Source organism: Oryzias melastigma, linkage group LG14 (assembly GCF_002922805.2).
Source record: "Oryzias melastigma strain HK-1 linkage group LG14, ASM292280v2, whole genome shotgun sequence".
NCBI lineage: Eukaryota > Metazoa > Chordata > Actinopteri > Beloniformes > Adrianichthyidae > Oryzias > Oryzias melastigma.
In genome coordinates, this window is record NC_050525.1 from 24,250,802 (window position 1) to 24,274,217 (window position 23,416).

Sequence of the window (23,416 nt, forward strand, 5' to 3'; positions counted from 1 at the left end):
TAAAAAAATTTATTTCAATACTCATGTTATATAATAGATGTATCTAAATCATGATGGGGGAAAAATCTCAGGCTATAAGCTATTAATTTATGCCTAACTGAACTTAAAATAGTTTGTTTAATTTGATTCACGATGGCTCTTCACTTCTGAAATAGTAAATAAATGTAGATAATTAACCAAAGTTTGTCAAAGTTATTTTTTTTTTTCAATAAAAGAACAACTTTTTACAGAAATGTAAAATTATTTTACCACAATGATCCATGAACAGTAATTGGTCATTGTAAGTTTTCTTTCAAAGGGAACATTTTAACTAAAGTTGACCCAGTTTAGTGCCACCTGCTGGTCAGGATCTGACATTTAAAACTGTCATCTTAATGTTTTGTTTTTAGAGGTTATCTTTTGATATTTCTGATACAAACAAGATTTTGCTTTAAAGTTTGATATTTTATTTACACATACAGTTTTTAAAAATGGAAAATATTTTGCTGTTAGTTGGGAAAGTACATTTATTTCTTTTTAAATGTCACATTTTTAAACTTTAGACTTAAGTTTGTTACTGTATGACTTTTTCATTAAGAAATGAGAATCTCCATCACAGTGTTTCTGTTTGGTTGAACTTCCAGAAACATTTAGTTTTGTTTTTGTTCTTTATTCCTTTTCTTCAAGGAGCCATTCTGATAAAAAATGTTTTTAGCTTGTTCTTGTTGCATTTTTCTTATGATATATATATATTTATAAAATTAAACTTAAAATTGCATTTTTGAGTATTTATATATTCAAATCATTTTGAATCAGGAGCAGACAAATATTTTTTTTTAAAAGCTTATTTGTGATGTAAAAAATGTGGGGCGGGCTGCTAAAATCTTAACAGGGACGGGAAGGGGGGCGGGCTTGTTCCACGCCAATGAAGCCCGCCCACAACTCCAGAAGAAAAAATCCTAATGATCTTCTGCCACTCTGCAGAAACTGTCCTAGAAAACATCAGTTTGATTTCAGCTAAAAACAGTATAATCGTAATTAAAAGACCACCGTAAACAATTTAAAAATGAATCAAAAGGTCGGAGAGGGACAGAACAAATTGTTTTTGGATCATTTTTGGATAAAATGTTTATTGTGTACATTTTATTTTCCTAAAGCGTTTCTCTGTTGACCTTGTTTTTCAGGGTGACATCAATAAAACAGAGAAGCACAACGCTCAGCTTCAGCAGCAGATCTCAGATTTGACGAATAACCTTGAAGCCAAACCGATAAACCAGGAAGACATCATTTTATGTGAGCAGGAAATTAAGAAGATAACGACAAACATTCAGGTGAGTCCTCCTTTCATATACACCTGAAACTCTTTCACATGACAGCATCTGTTAAAGGTTGTCTGCTGTTGTCCAGGTGACCCACAAAGAGCTGGCGATGTTCCAGCAGAAGCTGGAGGAAGACTTGAAGAAGGACCAGCAGGAGAAGAAGGCCAACCAGGAGATTCTGAAGGCTCTGAAGGTGGAGAAAGAGCAGCTGATAGAGGAACACGTCAAGTAAGATGGAAACATTTGTGAAGGTGTCTACTCTCTTTTGATGGAAACTGTGATGGTGATCGTTTCTAACGGTTTGTTCAGATTCACCAAGCAAGTTGAGGAGAACAAAAAGACTTATGACAGCAAGTTGAGGGATTTCCTGGAGTTGAGGTGAGCTGTGATCAAAATGTGTTTCCTTGAGTCTCTTCTGAGTTATTTACATTTAACAACGTCTTCACTTGTTTCTTCAGCAATCAGTCTGCAGCACAGAAGATGAGTCTGGAAGATGAGATCAAGCGGTGCCAAACCCTGCTCACCTCAGCCGCTCGGAGGTCTCACACCGCTCAGGTAACTCCATCATCAATCCATTCAGTGTTTTGAGACATGTTTAAGAAGCTTATGAACTGGTTTCCAGAATGAGAACATAATTTTTACGTGCTTTTTGTGCTCCTTCAGCTGGTTTTGGCTGAAATCAGTAGAGATCAGAAGCTGACTGGACTCCACAGAGAGCTGACGGACAGCAGGACTTTGCTGTCTAAACTGGACGAGGTCATTCACAGGTGAGGAGTTTCTGGTCCTTCTAACAAGCTGTGTGAAGAAAACTCCATCAGTGCTATAAATAAAGTTGGTCTGTAATGAAGCTTGGAGCCAAATCCTGCAGAAAAAGAATAGTTTAGAAGAAATTTAGTTTAAAATACCCTTACCCTCAGGTGCTAAAATGTGATTACCCAGTCCAAAAGAAAGGGAAGTGTTTTCATTTGAGCTTTTATTCTTACAGATTCCCAAACAAAGGTCTGGAGGTGATCAGGGAGGAGTGCAAAATTAACATCAAAGAAGCGGAGAAGAAGATTTCTGCTGCCCAGGTACTGAAACCGCTTCTTTCTGGGGGTAAAGTGAGGCGGTTTGGAGCTGGAATTCAAAAATATCAATAGTTTTTATTTTATTTGTCCCTATTAAATAAACTATAACATAAAAAAATATCCTTAGTGTTAAAAAAAAAAACAATGAATGAGGAGTTATGTAAAGACGAAATATGATCAATCTTTGCCCTGAAAGAGTCTGGATTGAGTGTTAAAACGGCAAAAATTTTAAGGTGAAAACAACCCACTCCCTTGTCTGATATGATGTGACGAGCCACACTCCAATAATGACATATAAATATATTCTCTACCCTTGTAAGGATTTGCATTCCTGTTTTTTCTTTTTTTACTCCTTTTTATTGATTATTTTAATATATTTACTCACTTTTTTATGTCTATATTGCATGAATGTTCTCTGTTTTGCGAACTTGTCTTTTCGTTTTTTTTTTGTTTCATTCCACTGTTGTAATGACAATAGAAAATATTCTGATTCTAAAGTAATTACAAGTCAGAAAAACGATCAGATCCTCCTGATGTTGTACGATCATCTGTACCAAAATGAGACGCCATCATTTGTTTGTTAGAATTTCTCATCCTGTTCTAAATATCAAGGTTTTTACAGATTCTTGGTGTGTAGAGAAGCTGTTTTCTTGTCAGATTATTGATCAGAACTGTAAAACTTTAACCAATTTATGTAAGGGTTATAATATGTGGAAAATTATTTTAGTACATTGTTTTTTCGGACCAACAGAATGACTTTTTTTTTTTCCATCTACTCCTTTAGAAACATTACCGGGAGCTGATTGATCAACAGAAGAACATAAGAAGTGAGAAGCCCCAGAACCACAACAGTAACCAGCCTGAAGCTGCAGCTCCATCAAAACCAGTGAGTGTCACATGACCTTTGGAACAAGATCAAGACGTTGTTCCATAATTGTATTTAAAAGACCCTCACAGATGAAAAAATGTAGTTTGAAAAAGATCTTGTGATGTAGAAAATACATGAATAAGTTCCTGCTGCTCTGCAGAAGCTGTCCTAGAAAATGACAAATTTTTGATTTTGGCTAAAATCGGCATAATCATAAATAAAAGACCCCTGGAAACGCTTTTGATAAAAAGATGATTGGAATGTTTCTTTGAAAATCTGTAAGGAAACTGCTTTGTTTGGTGATGTATGATGTAGATAACAGGATTATTCTATATATTATTTAATCTGACCCATTTGTGTGAATGTGGCAGCTCTCTGCAGCAGCCAAAGTATTTGTTCCTCAGGCGACGGGTCCATCCTCCCGCTCCGCCTCCACCCAGAGCTCCGCCGCTGCAGCCGAGGCCGCGGCCCCCCCGTCGAAGAAAAAACTCCCCAACAGGAAGTTGGATTCTCACAGCAGCGTGTTTGACAAAGCCATGGAGAGCCTGACCGCCATGTTCCCGCACTACTCCAAGTAGGTAGAAGTATTCAGGAGGACGAGCCGCGTCACAGCGAAGGGGCTCACGTTCTCGTTGCTTCAGGCCGGACTTGCTGAGGTTCATCCAGGAGCTGAGAACAACCAGAGGTGGGAACTTGAACAACATGACGCTGCAGGACATGGTCAGTGGGGTGGCCCAGCTGATCCTGGACCACCAGGTAAGGAAGTTTCAAGTTTTATTACTTATCAAAACCAATCCTTCTGTGTTCACCCAGTTCTTATTTTAACGTAAAAAATAATAAAGTTTAGAACGATTTTGTTATTGCTTTGGAAAGTACTAGTCCTTAAAGACCCACTTTGATCATCTTTTGATAAATTTGCAAATGTTCTACAAAAATAAGTCATTTTTCCTATTACATCTTTTTGTCTGCTCCTGATTCACGATACCATTTTAAGCCTAATTTTCTCTCTATATGTCCTCCGTAAGAAAAATGGCACAAGAACATCATCAGAGAGGGTCTGAGGACGTTTTTAACATGATATCCTCCTGCATGATTCACATTGTTGCGCCTCCTCTCTCAGGATAAGCTCAGCGCCGCCAAGGCGAATGCTGTTGGTCGCGGGAGTCCGGCTCACACTCCACCTTTGCTGACCCACTCCACGGTTTGGCAGCCTGTCAGGTCACAGAGGGCTCCGGGTTCTAAAGCGGTGAGTCCTGCCGCTCAACTGAAATAAAAAAGGCAAATCTGAAAGTCTCAGGAGATCAAATCTTTTATCTAAATTAAGACACAAATCTAGAATTTCTCCTTTTTGTCTCTTAAACCTAAAGTTTTTTTGGAGAATTAAGTTTGACAATCTCAATGAAAGTCTGCAGTAAATGTTTTGCTGATGCCGGTTGTGTTTTTGCAGCTGAACGTCGAGGATCCGTGCATCATCTGCCACGAGGACATGGACCCGGATGACACGTCGGTGCTGGAGTGCAGACACAGCTTCCACACAGAGGTGAGCGGAGGTTTTCAGCACCGTCTCTACGGCGTTGAGCTGCATTCACACCACGCACGTTCAAGTTGAATTATTTTTGACCAACTACTGTCTCTCTTTTGATCTCAATGCTGTGACATAAAGGTTTGTTGCGACCAAAGACTAGCATTAACAAATCATTTTTAAAATAAAGCTAAATAATAAAATAGTCGTTCTGGAGACATCTTTAATCCCTGATGTTCCATCTTTTGTGGTAGTCATTATGCACGTGCACTGTGTTGGATTGATGTTTTATGACTTGATATCATGGTACCCCTAGACGAACTTTTAGTATTCAAGACAAAGGAAAGTCATTTTTAAAACCTAAAACTATATTTTATTTTACTTTCTCTATGCACATACGTTTAATTTTGACAGTAATCTTACCCCATATTGCTGCTAATATTTTAATTCTGCATTCTGTTGCTTCAGTGCATCAAGTCTTGGCTGAAGGAGCAGAGGACCTGTCCCACCTGCAGGACGCACGCCCTGCTGACCGATGACTTCCCCAAGCTGCCCGGCAGAAGACACCTAGCCCTCTAAGAGTCTTATCTTTCTTTGTTTCCCATCTAACTTCGTTTCTTTTTTTATCATTTAATTAAAAGCAGATTTTTTTTTTTTTAATCATTAAAATGTTGAACTGTGTCTGCCGACTTACCAAAGTGCACAAATAAACCGTTAAGCTTCAATTTTATGTGACTGTGGTAAAAATCTTCACCCAAATTTGTAAAAACATTGAGATTTTAGTGTAGCTTTTGCTGGAAAAAAGATTTTATTGGATAACGTGTTTTCCTTTTATTGTTTTACTATCTGGTCACTGTTTTTTTTTTCCTTTTTCTCTAACTAGAAAAAAATTAGATGAAGAAGTATTCATTTAAATGTTGTAATTTTGCTTGAAAAACAGTAATTAAAGATTCAGATTTCTTCTGACCAAATGTCTTTTTTTAATAATTTAAGTTTCTTTAAAGATTACAGATTCACTCCAAAGAAAAAATTGATTTATCTTCCGGAAACTTTTAAAAACTTTTTGATCTTTTTATTTGGTAACCTGTATTTTTCACACAATATATTTTATAAACATGGTCTGCAGATGCAAAGATTTCTACATTTTAGACTTTTTGCAGTTGCATGAAGACAAAATGGGAAAGAGGAACCGAAATCCAAATGTACATTTTGTATGTGGAATAATTTATGCTGGTTAAAATAGTACTTTATAGTTTGGTTCTCTAATAAGGATGTTCAGTCAAACTTAATGAGCTTCGTTTCAGAGTCTTGCAGGTTAAAGTTTATTTTGCTCTTTACAAAAAAACGTAAAAAATTAGGGAAGTATTTCAAACATTTGCAGTTTGAAGTGCTGATTTATCACTATTGCACATTTGAAGTCACAAAGTGGAATGACAGAAAAATGTCTCTTCAAAGTTTTCTTCATTTTGGATTTAGTCAGGACGAACTTCCTGCTAAAGATCCAGAATCTCCATTGTGGATTCAGGCGAGATGTTCAGACTCTGCAAAGCTTTAGGGGGAAATTCTCTGTGATCAGATGATCGTCATGAAGCACAATAACGACGTTGATTTCAAACTCTGGAAGACAAAAAACAAAATAATCTGGATAAGAAATTACAGAGATTTAATCAAAAACCATTAAAATGTCAACAACTCAAGAAGGCCACAAGGGGGCAGTACAACAGCAGAACTTCTGTCTTTAGATTTTGTCAATTTACTGAGATTCACTTGTAGGGTTTTTTTCTTTGTGTTTCTATAGCATCAAGTTTAATTTTCACAGAAAATTGGAAAATATAAGATGACGAGTAACTGAATAGAATTCTACAGATTTGCCTCAAAGCTGCTTCTTAAATCAGGGAGCTTGTAACAGTCTTTAACAGTGAATCTTAAAAAAAAAACACAGATCAAATTATTTTTTTTATTTTAGCTTGAAGTTTACTGTTGATCCACAAATATCTTCTAAATTATGTAACTTTAGTCATGGTAAAATGTTTTGATGTAAAGTTAAAAATTAGTTGCTGGTTCAGTCTTCCTCCATTCACATATTTTTCCTTGTTTGTTTTTAAATTTGCTCACTATTTTTATTTTTATTTTTTTGCTAAACCAAAGTTAGCTTGTTTAAAAAAAACGACAGGCTTTTGGATTTTGGCTAAAAACTATAATTATATCTAAAAGACCATTAGGAACGGTTTTACAATAAATAAAAGTAAAGTTGGAGTGTAATTTTAACCAATCGCCATAACAAAGTTATATGAACAAAGTATATGAATCCTAAAATGCTTCAAGATGAACTCTTCTGAAGTGAGGTGTGTTTACTGACCCACTTTAAAGTTGGTGGTCTCCAGGGTGGGGCAGGTGAACAGTCTAGGAAACACCATGTAGATGGGGATGGAGAGGCCGTGGCAGACATCACCTTCAGCTATCTGGATGTTCTGGATTTCTGTGGCGTCTCTGGCGTAACCTTCAGCACAGCCTGAACAAAGACGGAAGAACATGAGGCCACTTCTCCCACAGCCGCCAGATTCATCCTCGGCTGAACACCAGCTCACCGCAGGTCTCCACCCGAACGAGCTGCAGCTCAATACTCTTGATGGGGACCTCCGAGTTCTCCACCACCACCTCTCCCGTCAGCGGTTGGCTGATCACACAATTGGTGGCGTCTAAATGGCCTCTGATGAGAAACTTCGGTAGAGAACTCTTCTGAAGACAAAAAAAGCACAAGTTCATCATTTAAAGACGTGTTTGAAGATAAAAGAGGGTGTTAATAAACGAGTATTTTCTGACTTCACGCGTGTTCTGCAGGGTGTCAGGAGTGATGGTGAAGTTGACCGGAGTGGGAACAACTTTAGATTTCTGAGGCTGAAAATCAAAGATCAACAGTTTGTTAGAGCTTCTGGTTCTGCAGCAGCAACATAAGATATGGAGAGCAAAAGAAAAGTTAAAGCAATTTCCCCCCAAAACTGAAAGCGTCCCGTTTCCTCACCTGACAGTGGACGATGAACTCACAGGTCCTGCTCAGATCTTTGGCCAGCAGGGAGCGCTTCAGATCACAGCGTAGAGAATACTGGAGGGAAAACAGAAAACATCCAGGGAATCTTATAGTTTATTTAGCATCACTCCGATCATCTTTTAGTGTATTGTACAAGCCTTTCAAGTGGTCATTTAATTATGATTATACTATTTTTATCTAAAAAAAAAATTAAAAACCTCTTGTTTACTAGGATAGTTTCTGGAGAATGGCAGGAGTAGCAATATTAGAGTAGTTTTAAGCCAGCTCGGACAAGGAAAAAAAAAGATGTTCATGGATCTATTTACAAGTGGATGCATCAGAATGGAACGGAACATGAAGTTGGGGGCCTGCCCACCACGTTTTCTGCACCACAAATATGCTCTTTTTCACTTACATTTTTGATCTGCTCCTGATTCACATTGATTTGAATAAGGAAATACTCAAAAATGCAGTTTTAAGCTTAATTTTCTTAAATTAGGTCCTCCTTCATGAAAAAAATTCCACACGAACATGTTAAAAACATAAATTTCATCAGTGGGTCTTTAAAAAAAAAAAAAATAAAAAAAAAAAGTAAATATCTGCTTCCATAACACATTTCACATTGTATTTATTTACACATAAAGACAGTTCGGAGCCGCACATGAAAGGTTTCAGAAACCAAACTTTGGTTTAACTTGAGATCCAGGAGAATGGATTCTGTACATATTCAGCTTCAACCCATCAAAGCTGCTTCTCCACTGCAGCCTCAGTTCCATAACTGCACTCTAAGTCGGATTCTTCTAGCAATGATGTGTGTCTATGTTCTGAATTAATTGTATTTCAGACAAAAAATTAAGAAAAATGGGTCATACTGACCTGGATGTTGACAAAGACGCCATGGTAGGTCTCATAGAGCACTTTGTTGCCTTTTGTGTGCAAAGGGAACTCGAAGGGGATCTCAGTTTTACCTCCAGGGACTTTTCCAGCCTTGGCAACCTCGATGTTGCTGTTGATCAGCTGGATGGGCTGCAGAATATTATAGCCTGGTGGTTACTATGAGAACCGGAGCCTTTATTTTACATCTTTAGCTAAAAAGAAGTGTCTGATAAAGTCGCAGAGTGTGCGACAATCACTTAGTTTCCCTAAAGTGATTTAATACCTTTTGATGATTTTGGATACAAGAGTTGAATCTCCAGAACTCCAGATGTAACCATAAAAACCCCTCCGATAAATGTGAAAGATAAAATATGGCTCCTGCATCACCCATCATCACCTGTGCTCACCTTGACGGAGTTGTAGAAAGCCTCAAAGACACCCACGCTCTTGGAGCTCAGCTGCAGGTTCACAATCCCCTCCATGCTCAGAGAAATGCCGTGATGCTGCATGGCCTCCTTACACGACAACATGACGACACCAGCCACAGTTTCCTGCACCAACACATTATTTCTGAGGTGACTTATGAGAGGAACAAATACCAGAAATGTTTGCTTTATTTACCTTACAAAGTGACCATATTTGGATGCAAAGTTTGTATTTTTGGTCACACACTTGATGTTAAATGTTGCATAATAAATTCAATAACTTACTTATTATTAGCTAGATAACAAATCAGTACATAAATCTTATAATCATATTGGTATTTTTAATTGTTTCCACTTTGGAGGAAATTATTGAATTACATATTTACAATGAGATTTAGAAAATACTCAGAGGTACTTCATTAAACAGTTTCTACTGTGACTTAACTTCGTCTCGTACTGTTCTTAACTTCATTAAACAGTTATGTGATTTAAAGATAGCAACAAAGGAGTGATGTCTGCAGGAAAGATGTTGTTTAGTGGTGAAAGTCAAACTCTGATCTGCTGCTAGTCCGTAAAAGACACTTTACGTTAAGCTTTAAAACTGGAAGAATTGCTACTAAATATAAATTAATATAGAAATATTGATTTTCTTTGTTTATGTCGACAGATAGATCATGCTAATTAGCAAAACCAAGTCTGAGGTGGACAGAATCTTAGAAACCCATCACGAGTTCGACGGTGGTCACGTGACAGCAACGATGCTAGCTAATTTATGTGCTTTTATACAGTTTAAAGCGGCATTAGATTGTTTTACAACAATTCGAAGAAAGATTACTGGTTATTAGTGGAAGTTATTGCTAGCTAAACCTTGAATTCCAAAAACAAAGGTGGTAATTTAGCTACTTACCCCCTCATGATACACCTTGTTGGCTCTTTTTAATTTAATATCCAAAGAGACGCTCATGTCTGAGCAGATTAGACAAGCATTTACCGATATTCCACGTTTCTACCACTTGATGTAACAAACACAAGCAGTTTAGAATTTTCTCACTGTTGTTTACAGGTATACTTCCGGTAACATACTACAACCACTACAACATAAGATTCCAACTTCCGCTGAATCCGGAAGACTTGTGGAAACTTTCAAAATAAAGGACTGAGACTTAGAATCAATTATAAATTGTTGTTGTTTTGTATTTTTTATCGATCTGATTTAGATGTAATATAAATTAAATTTCATTATATACATTTAATTAATTATATAATAGTTTCTATTAGTTGGTACCTTCTCTAAGTCATTTAAATATTTGTTATTAACCCCCTCATCTATTTGTACAAAAATAAATTAAAACTTCTGCTTCAAATTGACCTTAAATTAGCGTCTATACAGAAGTAAAACTATGAGTGATTTTTTTTCCATAGCCATAAGTAAATTCAGGCATCAAGGGTTAAACACATTTTTTAAAACTGCGTCAGTTGTCCTTTTCTTTCCTTTCGAGTATGAAAGAAAGATCTTAAATCTCTTTAAAATTCTTTAAAAAAATAAATTCCATCTCATGTCGTATCTAGGCTTAAATGTATGTCAATCTAAGCTTTATTTCTTGAGGTCTTTTTTGTTCTGGAAGATTGTTTGGACCACACACAAGTGCCCCCAGTCAGTTTAAGCTCAATGGCTGCTCCACAATGTTGCCACAACAAAAGCGGAAAATGAACACAATTGAGACAGGAGAACTGCAAGCTCATTCTGTTGTGTCCTTCAAAAAGCTCCAACTTTCTCTTTTCAGTGATGTAATCCCCATTATCAGAATTCAGATCAAATCTCAGTAAAAATCATTCCAGAAAATCAGAAACTAGAGATTCATGTTTCAACCTTAACTTAACTATTTGAAGTTAAAGTTGTGCAGCCCAGTTATGCTGGTTCTGATTCATAAAATAAGTCTTAGAGCTTAGTTGTGATTATTATAAGGAGACCCTGAATCACCACATCATGAAAATTACTTTTTTTTACTCTTGATTACACATCTCATGTATCTATGTTTTTTGAGCTATTGACAATCATTTATTTATTTTGCCAAATCATACTCAACGATCATTCTGTCTCTATCAACCAAAAGCCTTCAGCTTAAAATTTTTGACTTAAATTCAATTTTAATTATTGTCATATCTAGAGTGGAGAAATATGTTTTAATAGTAACATTAAGATGAAAAAAATCATGACATTCTGGAGGCACTAAGACAATATCGCTCCGTTAAAATCTCTTAAATCAATTTAAAAAATCAACTTCTGTTTTTCGGGTGTTATTATTGAGGAAATATGGAGTTTTTATTGCCGTTATGCAGAAACATCACATTAGTTTACATGAATAACACAGAACATCTCTGTGGGAGACAGGAAAGAAAAGGGCTGGGAGGAACTCTTGATTTTCAGAATAAAATAGTCCTTTTGGACTTTGCAAATCACCTTTCAGTGATCTTGAGATCTCAAGTGTCCTGAAAAAAGAAAGGTGATGAAAAAAGAAAAAACGAGACAGTAACAATAGTCTTTATTTCACTAAAAGAAAAAAAAAACATCTAAAACACCACATCATAACCATTAGTGACTTCCCCTGAGCAACCAGATTAAGCCAAGTAGCCTTTTTGTTCAGACATTATAACATTTACCAAAGCTACTACAGCTGAAAATTTTTTTTTTTTAAACCCTTAGCTAAAAGTAGTGCACATGAAGCTTTTTGTAAAGTATATTTGAGTATTTACATGTAGTTAAGGAAGTATAGCTGAACAGTTCTTCAGGTTAAATCTGACATTTTAAGTTTACAACATATAGGCCAGGGGTGTCAAATCCAAAACACATCTTAGGTTGCAGGCCGAACAGGATAAACATTTTTTGAAACCTTAAAACCATAATTTTTTAACATAATGAGAAAATAGATATGTTGGATTACCTGCAATAATGCTAGTGTGAATGCAGTAAGCTGAATTTGGCTGCTGAAGATGCTGAAATTGATAGCTAAAAATGCTGAAGCTGATAGTTAGCTAAAATATTTGCTAATTGTTAAATTAGCCGAAAAAAACAAACAAAAAAAAACTTAGGTTAGCCAAAGCATGTAGCTGAAAAAAATGGCTAAACTTCAAAATATCCTTAAAAAACTGAAAAAAAGAGCCTAAGTTAGCCAAAACTGTTAGCGTGCAAATATTAGTCTAACTCCAAAACAGCCTTAAAAAAAAAAAAAACAAGATAACATTGGGCCATTAGTAACAATAAAATAAAATGATCTGGAGGGATATGATTACCCGGCGGGTTGGATCCTGCGCCCGGGCTTTTAGTTTGACACATGTGGTGTAGACTATAGATAGTAAAAACTTAAAGTACACTGCCTCACTTTTAGTAGGTCTATAGACTACTTGCAGCTAAGAGTCAGAACACATACAACAACAAAAAAACTGTGATCCACATAGAAGACAAATACAATATAAAAAACACACTTAAGAGGGAGGATTTCTCTAAGTTCCTTGGAAAATCTGAAATAAACTCCAAAGTATTTTTAAAGGAAAATGAGTTTTTTAAATTGATAAAAATGAAAAATTTTATTTTCTATGCAGTTTTGTTCAGTTGTCCCACTAATTCCATAAATCAAGATGACTATTGTGTTCTTCATTCTCTCTTATAGTTCTCTTCTATTTTCATCTTCTCCTTGTTGTTGCTGAGGAAGGGTGGATCGTTGCTCACTTGAACTTCGTCAAAAAAGTTGAAATCTGCCACATAGCGACCGCTGGCGGTGTTGAACAGCACCGGCCTGAACTCGTAGCCCCACAGGATTTCCTGAGGCGTGTAGGAGGTGCGGCTCTGACAGGTGGCCGCCGTCGACTCCATGGTGGCGTTGAGGGTAACGAGGAGCTCAAAGTCTCGTGTGTGCAGGTTTTCGGACGTCAGTCCTGCCAGTGGGCTCTTCTCATCCAGAATGTGGTAGAAGCTGAGCGGCAGGATGAGGAAGGGACACTCCCCACTGGAGTCCATGTAGAAGTCAACAGATCTCTGGTGGATCTGAGTCTTCTCGCCCTCCTCGGTGGTGTTGGACTGGAACAGCTTTCCTGTGAGCTGGCACTGGATCAGCAGACTCCGCCTCATGTTGGCCACTCTCACCATCAGACACAGCTTGCCTTGGCGTTTGCAGATCACTGCGTTGTAGCTGAACTTGATGGTTTCTGCTCGCTTTTTGGGTCGAGCCAGTTTGGCCAGAAAGGCTCCCGTGACGAAGATCTCGGCCAGGCCGGTGATGACCAGTTGAGCCACGAGAGTGAAGATAGCCAGAGGACACTCCTCGGAGATGTGACGAAAACCGTAGCCAATGGTGGTCTGCGTCTCCAGAGAGAACAGGAAGGCTCCGGTGAGAGTCTCCACGTTCATCACGCACGACGTGTGGTTGGAGTTCGGCAAAGCGTCAAAGTCTCCGTTCCCCATGCCGATGAAGAAATAGAAGACCCCGAAGATAAACCAGGTCATGACGAAGGTGGAGGCAAACAGGGTCAGCTTGTAGCGCCACTTCATGTCCACCACTGTGGTCCAGATGTCATGCAGGTACAGCTGGACCATGCTCTCCACGTTGTCGATCCTGACGTTGTTGTGGCCGTCCTTGGACACAATTCTTCTCTGGACTTTTAATCTTTTGTTGCCCATTTTGCTTCAAGCCAAACTAATTACTTCTCTGAGAGAAGACTGGAGAGCTGCCAGAAAAACACAGACAGGATAAGATTTACACCAGAGACAAAACACCTGTGACATAACAGCTGTGGAATTTTACCAGGGAAAAATTAATGGACTAAGTTGTTAATGTTGACCTTGATGACTACTTTACACTTTTTACTGTCCCTATATTTAGCAAACCTGTGAAGCTGTAACTAGAAAGGTTTTTAATTAACAAGTGAAGGGTTAATCATTACCAGCATTGGAAATAGTGGGAGACGTGTTGTGCTCATGCAGGGATGGTAAACAGTGATTAGATCTACTGGAGATGTTATCATGTCATTTGAAAACTTCAAGAAGTCTCAGTCCATAATGAACCATACACATTTTTTAGAAATTTAAAACTTTGTGATCATTAATTATATGGATCTCTCAGATTGGAAAAACTTGATAGGTCAAATGACAACTTGGAAGAAATCCTTAAAAGTGTGAGAATGGAGGTCACGTCCGTGTTCTACGGGGTTAGAGATCATCTGAGCTACTGGAAGGAAACGCAATCGTATTGAGAATTTTACAGTATGAAACTAAGAAAAAATACACATACCCTTAAATTTAATGTCTATAACTTAAAAAATGTAAAGTCACAATAAAACATAAATTAAAAAAATTAAACCACATTTCTTTCTATAAAAGTTTAAGCCCTTAGCATAAAATACTCTACTTAAGTGTACTTCAAATACACTTAGTCTACGCTAAAAATGAGGCGAGATACTTGAAGTTTACTTTTTTATATACTTTTAAACTTAAAATGTTCTCATTTTGTCAGAAATAACTTTCAGTTAGTATACTTCCTACATTACATGCTCTACAGTGTGAAAGCTATACTTCTATTTAAGTATACTTAATAAAATAGACTTCAAGTGTAGTTCTTTTTCCTCACCCTTAGTAAAAAGTAGTTACTTTAAGTGTACTACAAGAATGGTTATTCTAAAAGTGATACAATATACTTAAAGTTTACTTTTCATACACCTTTAAACTTAAAATGTTTCTATTTAATCAGGAAGTATTCAGTTAGTAAACTTCTTAAACTACATGTTCTACTAAAATAGACTTTAAATGTACTACTTTTTTTACCCTCACAACAATAGTCTAAGTGTACTACAAGTATACTTAAACGATACTTATACTTGAAATGATGCAGTATACTTAAAGTTTACTTTCTATATACTGTCTAGCTACAGTATATATTCTAAAATCCTGCATTTTAGTCTGAAGAAGTATTTAGTTAGTGTACTTGCTACACCACTCATATATGCTTTAAGTTAACTTTGTATATACTATGTTTGTATTATAAACTAACAATGTTCCAATTTAGCCTGAAGAAGTATTCAGTTAGTACACATCTTGCACTACATTCACATAGAATACATGCTATATTTATACTCAAGCTTTATTAAGTAAACTTCAAGTGTACTAGGTAAGTTACAGAGGGATACTTTTGCCAACTAACAGATTTATACAGAAACCCCTGTCTAAAGATGCATGGATCTTTGAAATATTCAGTTTATTTTTTCTTCAAAAAACTCACATATAGAATTTAGGAGGTTCTATTTTAGTAGCTGTACCTCAACAAAAGATAATACACTTGAAGTTTAATTTTATGAAGTATCCTTGGGTATAAGTATAGCTAGTGTTGTGTGGTAAGTATACTAACTGAATACTTCTTCAGGACAAGTTGTAACATTTTAAGCTTAAAATATATAGATAGTATATAAAAGTGAACTTCAAATATTCAACCTCACTTTCAGCATAGACTAAGAATACTTGTAGTACATTTAAATAAATTACTTTTTGCTAAGGGCGTCTTTAACTTCCTGTCTGCATTTATTGTTTAGCATGTCAAAATAAAAGCTCAAAACCACCAATTTTGATTTTAATATTTAAAAGAAAATATAAATTTGAAAAACATGGTTGTCTCAAAGGCAAGAAACGCACATTTTTTTATGTCTATTTATACTTTTTTTCGTCACTTGTGAGTTAAATTATGACAAATCTCGATTACATACTCTTAGAAGCTTCGATACAACAGAGAATAATCTCATAAATTAAATGACACACAACAAATAATCATTTAAAACAGCTCAAAGAAGCCAACCTTTTTATCAGTGTTTTGAGCTTTTGTTCTTTACAAAGAAGCAAAAGAAAGAAGCGTCAAAATCGTAGGAAATGAAATAATCTCCTACTCAAAGACAGATGTTCAAACAGTAAAACAAATCCAGTAATAATATGCAAAGTGCTGATTTTAGTCATTTTAATATAAGATCTGGATAGTTTAATTTATGCACAGAAACAAAAATATTTAGTTGTGTTTCCTCTTGCTTTAATACTAAGGTTTGAAGATCAATATAATACCTTTAAATGTAAAAAAGTATAAAAAAAAACACATCAATGATGTGAAAAAAGTCTATAGACATTTAAAGAAGCGTTCCTGTACTATGAGAAGAATGTGAAGTATCATCCTGTTGTAGAATATTTAGAAAGTTGAAAGTTAACTTTGCCGTAAACCATTGCAGGAGGCTGTGAATACTCGCTGTAACCATAGATTTATTGATAAGTATGTTTTATACTCACATATAGCTGCAGCTCCTTCCTTAAAAAGGCTCAAATGTTTGATTTTACTTGCTTTAAGTATCAAAAACTACATGTAAACTGAAACTACTCAAGAAAAAGTAGTAGTTCAGTGTCTTCTTTCTCCTTTTGTCCTTAGCTCTGAACTTTGTCACTCCTCTGCGCCGCTCGGTGAACAGAGAAGAGAAACAAAGCCGAGCTGTAAAACTCTCTGTTTTTATCCCACCCACCTCAACCGGGACCAGTTTGTTTCTCCCCTTTATGGTTGTTGTTGCTTTACACATAAACCCAGATTTACTGCTGGCACTGGCTGCCTGAAGGACACCATGAAGTGGAATCATGAATTGGAGAACGGCTGCTGTCACTACAAATAAGAAGCTGTCTCACTAAATAAAGACAAATGCTGAACTTGTGGAATTTGTAAAACTATGTTATTTTTACATAAACAGGATTTTAAACTTTTGTTTATTTATTCAATTTATTACAACAACAATATTTGGACAAAGTATAGATATTTAAGACAGATTTAAGAACTAAGTAAGCAGTAGTTTGTGAAGGTAGCCCCCAACCATGATACTACCACCCATTTTTTGTAATTTAAGTAAATTCTCTTTTGCTACAGATTTCAAAGAACATTTTTACTTGGTCCTGCATGAAGCATTTTTTGTCCGTCTCATCCCCCTTTGATGTCATACATGTCTTTGTTCTTTTGGTGCATCGTGTACACGCTTCTTCTCTGGTTAGACGAGGAATGAAAGCTGCGAAACCCGGAAATCGGTTGCACTGAATGTAAGTTCTTAAAGCTATGTTTTGCAAATAGCATTTATTAAATTAAAATGAATTATAATTCAAACATGCAAAGCATTTATCTAAATTAAACATGCTTAAGTTCAAATTTAAACTTAAGAAATTCATTAAAAATGAATTCAGGACTAAAAAAAAATAAACATTTTGTTGAATTAAAACACAACAACAAATAGCTAAAAAATTGTCAACCGTGGTGGAAAATTGCTATATCCGATGGATTAAAGACATGTTTGTCAAACTTTAGTCAAACGGTTTCAAGAATGTTTATTAAACAGAGTGGAGAAATTGTGGTTGAAATGACAGTTTTCACAGATATGGTCCAAAGAAGGTTTATAAGAATTTCTGCAGGTCAGACTAAAACATCACAGCAAACTTTAGTGCCTTAAAGTCACCAGAAAACTGGAACACGGAGGACGAAAGTATAAACAAAACTTTGGAGTTTTTTTTTTTTTTTTTTGGCATTGACGTTTGACTCCACACAGAGGACGCAGTAGCTGTTAGAACAAGTGTGAAATGTCCCTTTAAGCTTCTATTGACCTTGAGTCATTCTCATTAGCTTTGTCATTAACCAAACTCTTTCTGTCCACATTCCTTAAGCTGAGGTTTGTGTGCCTGTGGGCTTAAATAAGCTGTGAAATCACATGGTTATTACCTCATTACTTGAAGTTCTGCAAAATTCACAGAAATACCAAACATTTTTCTGTGTAAACACAATGCAGGTGATGCTGAAAGTTGTATAATTATCTGACTGATTATGGTGCGCAAGTTTCATTCACTCCTTATAACTAAGACAAGGAAATATGATGTACCAACTTTGGTTAAAAGCTTCAAGAAATCCCTTTTTTCTGCAAAAACAACCACAAAAACATGAAAGTTGAAGAGTTTACTTTGTGAGCCTTTGGAGAAAAGGCACTCTTGAAATAGTACACATTTTATGTAAACTATTTCAGCTCTTAAATTTGTCTAAAACAAACCACTGGCGAGCTTTAAATAAGGGTAGAAATGGCACCATCTGGTGGTGATGTAATGTAACTACGTGAACTCAAAGGGGATTTTAAATGTCAGAAAATGCGCTTTCTCGTAGAAGTAATGTAACTTCATGTACTCAAGGGGATTTTTGGTTATATAGCCTATCTATATATATATATATATATATATATATATATATATATATATATATATATATATATATATATATATATATATAATAGAGATTAAACTCTATTATATCTATGATATAAACCTGCAGATAAACAGATTTTTGAGAAAAATTGTGGTGTCCTCGGCAAGTTGACTAATTACTATTTGCTCATCAAATACTTTCAATTTTTGTATATCTGAATTTGTTATTAAAATAGCCAGCATTTCAACTGCCAAGATAAATATTTTGTTTTCACCTTTTTATTGCCTAACTCTCTTCAGTGGAGGAGCACATCACGTCCCCCTCCACCTTTCATGTGTCTGCGCTTTCACAAACGCAGCAAGACTGTGAGGAAGATGTTAAAAATAAACGCTGGAGACAATCGCAGCACTTGAAAAGTATAAACACCTCTCAGAAGTTCATGGCAGGTTTTGTGGACAGTCTCAAGCAAAACCAGAAGCATTAGTCTGAACTAGAGCGGTGATTGTGGATGAGACTGATGTGATGAAGTATAAACAGAGCTTTAAGGAAAATAAAATATATAATCTTTATCACAACTAGTGTTTTGGTGGTACTTTCTGAGGAAACTTACTTCACCGAATGTCATTTCAGACGAGGTGCTGATGCAGAGAGCATCCTCAAAAGTTAAATACATTTTAGCATGTTGAAACATTATAATCAAGTAATGAGAAGAAAATACTCACATCAGCATGAAAAGAAGCAGCAGCTGCCTGACATATTCTGAGAAAAGAACTGAAAAAGAAAAAGGGAGAACTTAAATAAATACAGTGGACATGCACCTGCTAGTTTTTAATTGCATTATGATGAACTCAATGAGCTTTCAGAAGTTTGCATTGACACACCTCTACGTCTCTTCCAGTTCTTTAGCCACGGTCAAAGATTCTCCTGGTATTGCAGGGAATACAAATAACACAAATCAAATGTTTATTTGTTTGTAATATTGTTCTGTAGAGATCATCACAAAAACCATCAGGGTGAAGTGAGTCCAGAAAGAGCTTCTGTTTCTCAGCTATAAATATTGTCTGAAATAAAGATGTTATCATCATCGTCCACAAAAACACGACACATCAATCTCTACTTTGTTCTATCCAATGAAAAAAATAACACACATAGAGAGCGAGAAAGACTGAGGACACTCACACAAAGCAGGTAGTGGTCAGCTTGACCTGTCTGTCTGCTCCAAGCTGGAAAAATCCACATGACCTCTGACCTGAAGGTTTCCTACAGGGATTGATACTAATTAGTAAACATGCACACACAGGAGAAAAAAAACATCAAAATAGTACCGGCAAGAAACGCAGTAGGTCAACTTGGGGATCCTTCCAGGTGGACACAACATAAAGGTCATCAATGTAGACATTTTCTCCTGAAGGAAACAGACACACACAGACATTAACACCATCATGACTATAACCAAAGAAAAGATGTAGCAGAATGACAAATGACATGTCTGTGCAGCTTCCCCCACAACTTTTAGACAAACATTCTCAATCTGAAATAACTTAAAGAAATACTCTTCAAATCTTGCGTCACAGAACAGGACATTTGACATCCACAGATGCTGAAATATTTAGTTGTGAATAAAATATGACTAAAACCCTTGAAAAATAACATTTTGTGCACAACTTCTTCCGCACTCTGAATCTTCAGGGTAGTCCGAGTGGTATACCTGTGTTTTATGGATACACTGACACGTTTCTCTGTAGAGTTCTGATGCATCACATGATCTGCTGTTCTGACCTTCACTGTCCTCTGAGGACATCTCTGTTCTTCTGCTGAAGCAGATGGAAGCTCTGATCCAAGGATGAAGGCACAGCACCTGCCTGGGCTTGAACAGCACACTTCACAGGACAGTTTTTATCTGACAATAAAACCAGAAATGTGTTTTTTTAATTTAACCTTTATTTATCCATGCATGTAAATAGAATAAGGAAAAAAAACACCATCTAAAAGTATAAAACCCTAAAATCCTTACACTGTTTAAGAGCAGCAGTTATCTTTAGAATGGCTGCTAAGATGTTTTTGAATAAAAGTGCAAAAATCTTTTTTGGCTGCAGCAGATTGAGAAGACACAGAACCAGGTGAAGAGTTTGATTTTTGATTCAGCAGAGCAGGTGTCGTTCACAGGAGAATACAAACGCAAAAGCTGCCTCAGAAAAGATGGAGACAGACCAAGCAGAGCTTTAGAAATGAACAGCAGCTAAAGAATATTTCAACGAATGAATAATGAAGTCCAATTTACAGATAAGTAAAGAGTTCAGTGGTGAGTTTTAAATGTATGCCAGCACATTGTCTACAATGGCTGAAGCGATGTGCAGACATAACGCTGAACCTGTTCAGGAATCACTGCCAACAATGAGTCCACATCCACCTGATGACTGACTGGAACCTGCAAAAGAAAATGTTTGATCAATATGATGATCAAAAGGCAAAGCATCAAGTACTTTTAGCTGCAAAAAGTTTATTTGAAAACGTGTTATTTCAAAATATATTATAATACACAGAAACATGTGATTAAAAACATTTACTCTCAATTACTAGATTAACATGTAAATTAGCATTTGCTTCTGGCTGTCTTGTTTTCAAAGATGAATTCATTGCATTTGGTTTGTGACTTTTCATTTATAAAAGATGATTCCATTGAGTCCTTTTTGTAGCATTTTACATGTTTGAAATAAATCAAATCCAAATTTAAAAAAACAACTTTGTACATGTGTAATCAGGGTTTATGGTTAGTCACTTTCTTCTTTAGGCTTTATTATAGTCCCTGGTTTCTCTCTCTCTAAAATGTCTGACTACATTATATATAAATAAAAATTATAATGAAAATGTATATATGTCATATATTGAAATAACTGAGGGGTTTTTCTGTTTTTGCTTCATATGTTAGTATTTTGGTAAATACACATCTTATAACTATATCAGTATATTCTATGACTGTTAAGCCCACAATAAATGGTAAAATATGCAAAGCCATGTGTACTGTATCATAGCTACATGTTTGATGTTTGCAGAAAAAAAATAAATAAAAAAAACTGTGAAAATCAGTTGAGTATTCAGCGAGCAATCATTGACAAAGCGCCAGAACTCTTCGTGGCGCCTGTCAAGCAGATTACATCAAGTGGAGCGGGCAACCGGTCCAAGATGGCGGCCCCGTGGCCCGTCAGTGCCAATAGGGAGTAGCGGTCGATGCGGGATCTACTCTCTATTATATCTATGGGAAACACTAAAAATAAACACCAGGCGCATAGAAAATATTGTTTTTATTTACAGAATGACAAAAACTCTTCTGATATCCGTTAGGAATTGTTTTTCACAACTAAATAAATCACAAATCCTTGGTGACACCTGTCAAATGTCAACATTTTATTTGATTTTTATTTAAAGTGGGTGACTTCTAGTTTGAACACAGACTCGGACTGGGTTCAGGGTTATTGGTTTAATCACATTAACATCCTTTCAGAAACTTATGATGAAGCACTAATCCATCTGAGGTACACATTAGTGAATTTCCTTAGAAGAAACATTTTAAACTCAAAGTTCACTTGAGTATTGTGACCAATCAGAGCAAATCTGTCTGACCTCCTGGTTGGTCACATTTGAATGTTGTTTAAAATCCCCCTTAAAGATGAGTGAAAGCTGAAATTACTTTTCACATCTCAGCAGCTTTTGATGAGCAACCTGCTGAGAAAAAGAGGTGCTTTGAGGTGTTTTTTTCTAAACATTTCAAACAGAAAACCTTCCTGTCACCTACAGGTGTGCAGCAGTTTTTAGAATCTCAACAATCCAACTCAGTTTAAAAAAGAAAAAAAAGACAGAGGACTTCCAAATGACTTTCAGAACCTTAGAAAGGATCATCTGAGGCTAAAACTGCTGACGGCAGCTTCGGCGCTCGGCTGGACCGCAGATCTTCTTCCTCCTGAGGATCTGGAACACTTAAGCCCATTTGCTGCGGCTCAGATCACGGAGAGTTCACTGTGGGGGAGGATTAGACGTGGCGGCCCTCAGGATGCCTCGCAGCACCTTGTAGTTGCTGAGCGGCTGGTTCTCTTTGGGGGGGTAGCAGGGGCCACGATCCGTTACGTAGGAATACGGGAAACGCAGCACCCAGAGGCCGTCGGGCGGCAAGACGATGTCCGTTTGCTCGGGATGGAAGACGGGACAGGGAGGAGCACCGGGCTGCACCTGGAGAGGAGCGAACAAAGATTTGAACAACGTCTCAGTTTCTCTCTCTCTGGGTTTACAGATCACTGTAGAATTTTTAGCTTTTCTTTTAACATTTAAAGTCTCCAGATGTATATTTTCTTAAAAGCGTCCCCAGTTGTATTTTAATTAAAGACATATTTTTTGCAGAGCAGCAGGAGTTTATTAGAAATTCGCCACTGAGTTGTAGGTGGGACTGTAAGTTAGCCTCAGCGAGCTATGTGGGAGTTATCCAGTTTTACAGTGATAAATAATAAACTATAAGTTAATTATTTTATATATGTCCTCTGCCATGAGAAAATACTCCAAGAACATATTAAAAACACAAAAAACACAACTTTCTTTGAAGTGAGTCTTCAGAAACTGATCGAAATTCTGCTTCTTTTTCCACAATTTTTAGATCAAAGGATAATTTGATTCATTAAATATATGTTTTTCTGGATAAATGTGAATAATATTGGTTAAAATAATTTAAAGAAATAAAAATTTAATAACAGAAGATAAAGCTTCAAACATAATTGGAAAAAAAATATTTATGATGTAAACTCTAAAATGGAAAAACAAAGAAAAAAAAATAATTCACCAAAAAAAAGAAATTTTAATCTTTTTTTGAAACACGTTTTAAACCACTTCCCTCCTAGAACTGTTGTTTTCAACTATTTACATTTATATCTACTTTTAGAGAAGATTAAACAAAGATTTCTGTTCTTGTCCGATTAAAAAAACAGTCACGTGTACAGATTTTTGTTTTAATTCAATATTTAATTTAAATTGAATTCTTCAATGCTAGTTTTTTACTCTAAAATTATTTGCTGCAGGACTATTTGACTCATTTAATATATATTTTGTTG

At 36.1% G+C, this 23,416-nt stretch overlaps 4 protein-coding genes across 5 annotated transcripts in view; 1 reads left to right on the forward strand and 3 right to left on the reverse strand.

Annotated features, from left to right (window-relative positions):
- Positions 1-5,480, forward strand: part of ttc3 (tetratricopeptide repeat domain 3) — a 28,159-nt gene extending 22,679 nt beyond the window's left edge. Inside the window, exons 35-46 of the mRNA XM_024266092.2 lie at positions 1,164-1,310; positions 1,387-1,526; positions 1,608-1,676; positions 1,757-1,853; positions 1,962-2,065; positions 2,284-2,368; positions 3,150-3,251; positions 3,605-3,807; positions 3,875-3,989; positions 4,354-4,479; positions 4,681-4,773; positions 5,224-5,480. Of these exons, the coding sequence (XP_024121860.1) occupies positions 1,164-1,310; positions 1,387-1,526; positions 1,608-1,676; positions 1,757-1,853; positions 1,962-2,065; positions 2,284-2,368; positions 3,150-3,251; positions 3,605-3,807; positions 3,875-3,989; positions 4,354-4,479; positions 4,681-4,773; positions 5,224-5,334 (1,392 nt within the window). The 3' untranslated portion in view covers positions 5,335-5,480. The remainder of the gene's footprint in view (positions 1-1,163; positions 1,311-1,386; positions 1,527-1,607; positions 1,677-1,756; positions 1,854-1,961; positions 2,066-2,283; positions 2,369-3,149; positions 3,252-3,604; positions 3,808-3,874; positions 3,990-4,353; positions 4,480-4,680; positions 4,774-5,223) is intronic.
- Positions 5,481-6,049: 569 nt separating this feature from the next.
- On the reverse strand, positions 6,050-10,186 carry vps26c (VPS26 endosomal protein sorting factor C). Of its 2 annotated transcripts, none has more exons than XM_036215144.1 (8): positions 9,992-10,186; positions 9,067-9,210; positions 8,660-8,809; positions 7,778-7,858; positions 7,579-7,653; positions 7,344-7,491; positions 7,115-7,267; positions 6,050-6,372 (listed from the first exon to the last, which is right to left on the reverse strand). In XM_036215144.1, exons 1-8 carry the CDS (start codon positions 10,046-10,048, stop codon positions 6,290-6,292), a joined length of 891 nt encoding a protein of 296 aa, XP_036071037.1. In that variant the 5' UTR covers positions 10,049-10,186; the 3' UTR covers positions 6,050-6,289. The 2 variants fall into 2 exon arrangements, with proteins under 2 accessions (XP_036071037.1, XP_024122571.1); XM_024266803.1 differs by having other exon boundaries at positions 7,344-7,494; positions 9,992-10,184.
- A 2,063-nt stretch (positions 10,187-12,249) lies between these two features.
- Positions 12,250-16,608, reverse strand: kcnj15 (potassium inwardly rectifying channel subfamily J member 15). Its single transcript, XM_024266179.2, has 2 exons — positions 16,397-16,608; positions 12,250-13,806 (listed from the first exon to the last, which is right to left on the reverse strand). Exon 2 carries the CDS (start codon positions 13,757-13,759, stop codon positions 12,737-12,739), a length of 1,023 nt encoding a protein of 340 aa, XP_024121947.1. The 5' UTR covers positions 13,760-13,806; positions 16,397-16,608; the 3' UTR covers positions 12,250-12,736.
- Positions 16,609-21,608: 5,000 nt separating this feature from the next.
- The window catches only part of smg8 (SMG8 nonsense mediated mRNA decay factor), a 7,304-nt gene continuing 5,496 nt past the window's right edge, over positions 21,609-23,416 (reverse strand). The window contains exon 5 of the mRNA XM_024266416.2: positions 21,609-22,547. Within this exon, the coding sequence (XP_024122184.1) occupies positions 22,335-22,547 (213 nt within the window). The 3' untranslated portion in view covers positions 21,609-22,334. The remainder of the gene's footprint in view (positions 22,548-23,416) is intronic.

What these genes read in the sequence shown, in the direction of transcription:
- vps26c (XM_024266803.1), bottom strand. Translation starts at nt 10,048, where the DNA reads ATGAGCGTCTCTTTGGATATTAAATTAAAAAGAGCCAACAAGGTGTAT. An exon ending in GCGTCTTTGTCAACATCCAG is followed by an intron (nt 7,859 to 8,659) that starts GTCAGTATGACC and finishes TTTTCCCTCCAG; the next exon opens with TATTCTCTACGCTGTGATCT. An exon ending in GACCACCAACTTTAAAGTGG is followed by an intron (nt 6,373 to 7,114) that starts GTCAGTAAACAC and finishes TTTGTCTTCCAG; the next exon opens with AGTTTGAAATCAACGTCGTT.
- kcnj15 (XM_024266179.2), bottom strand. Translation starts at nt 13,759, where the DNA reads ATGGGCAACAAAAGATTAAAAGTCCAGAGAAGAATTGTGTCCAAGGAC.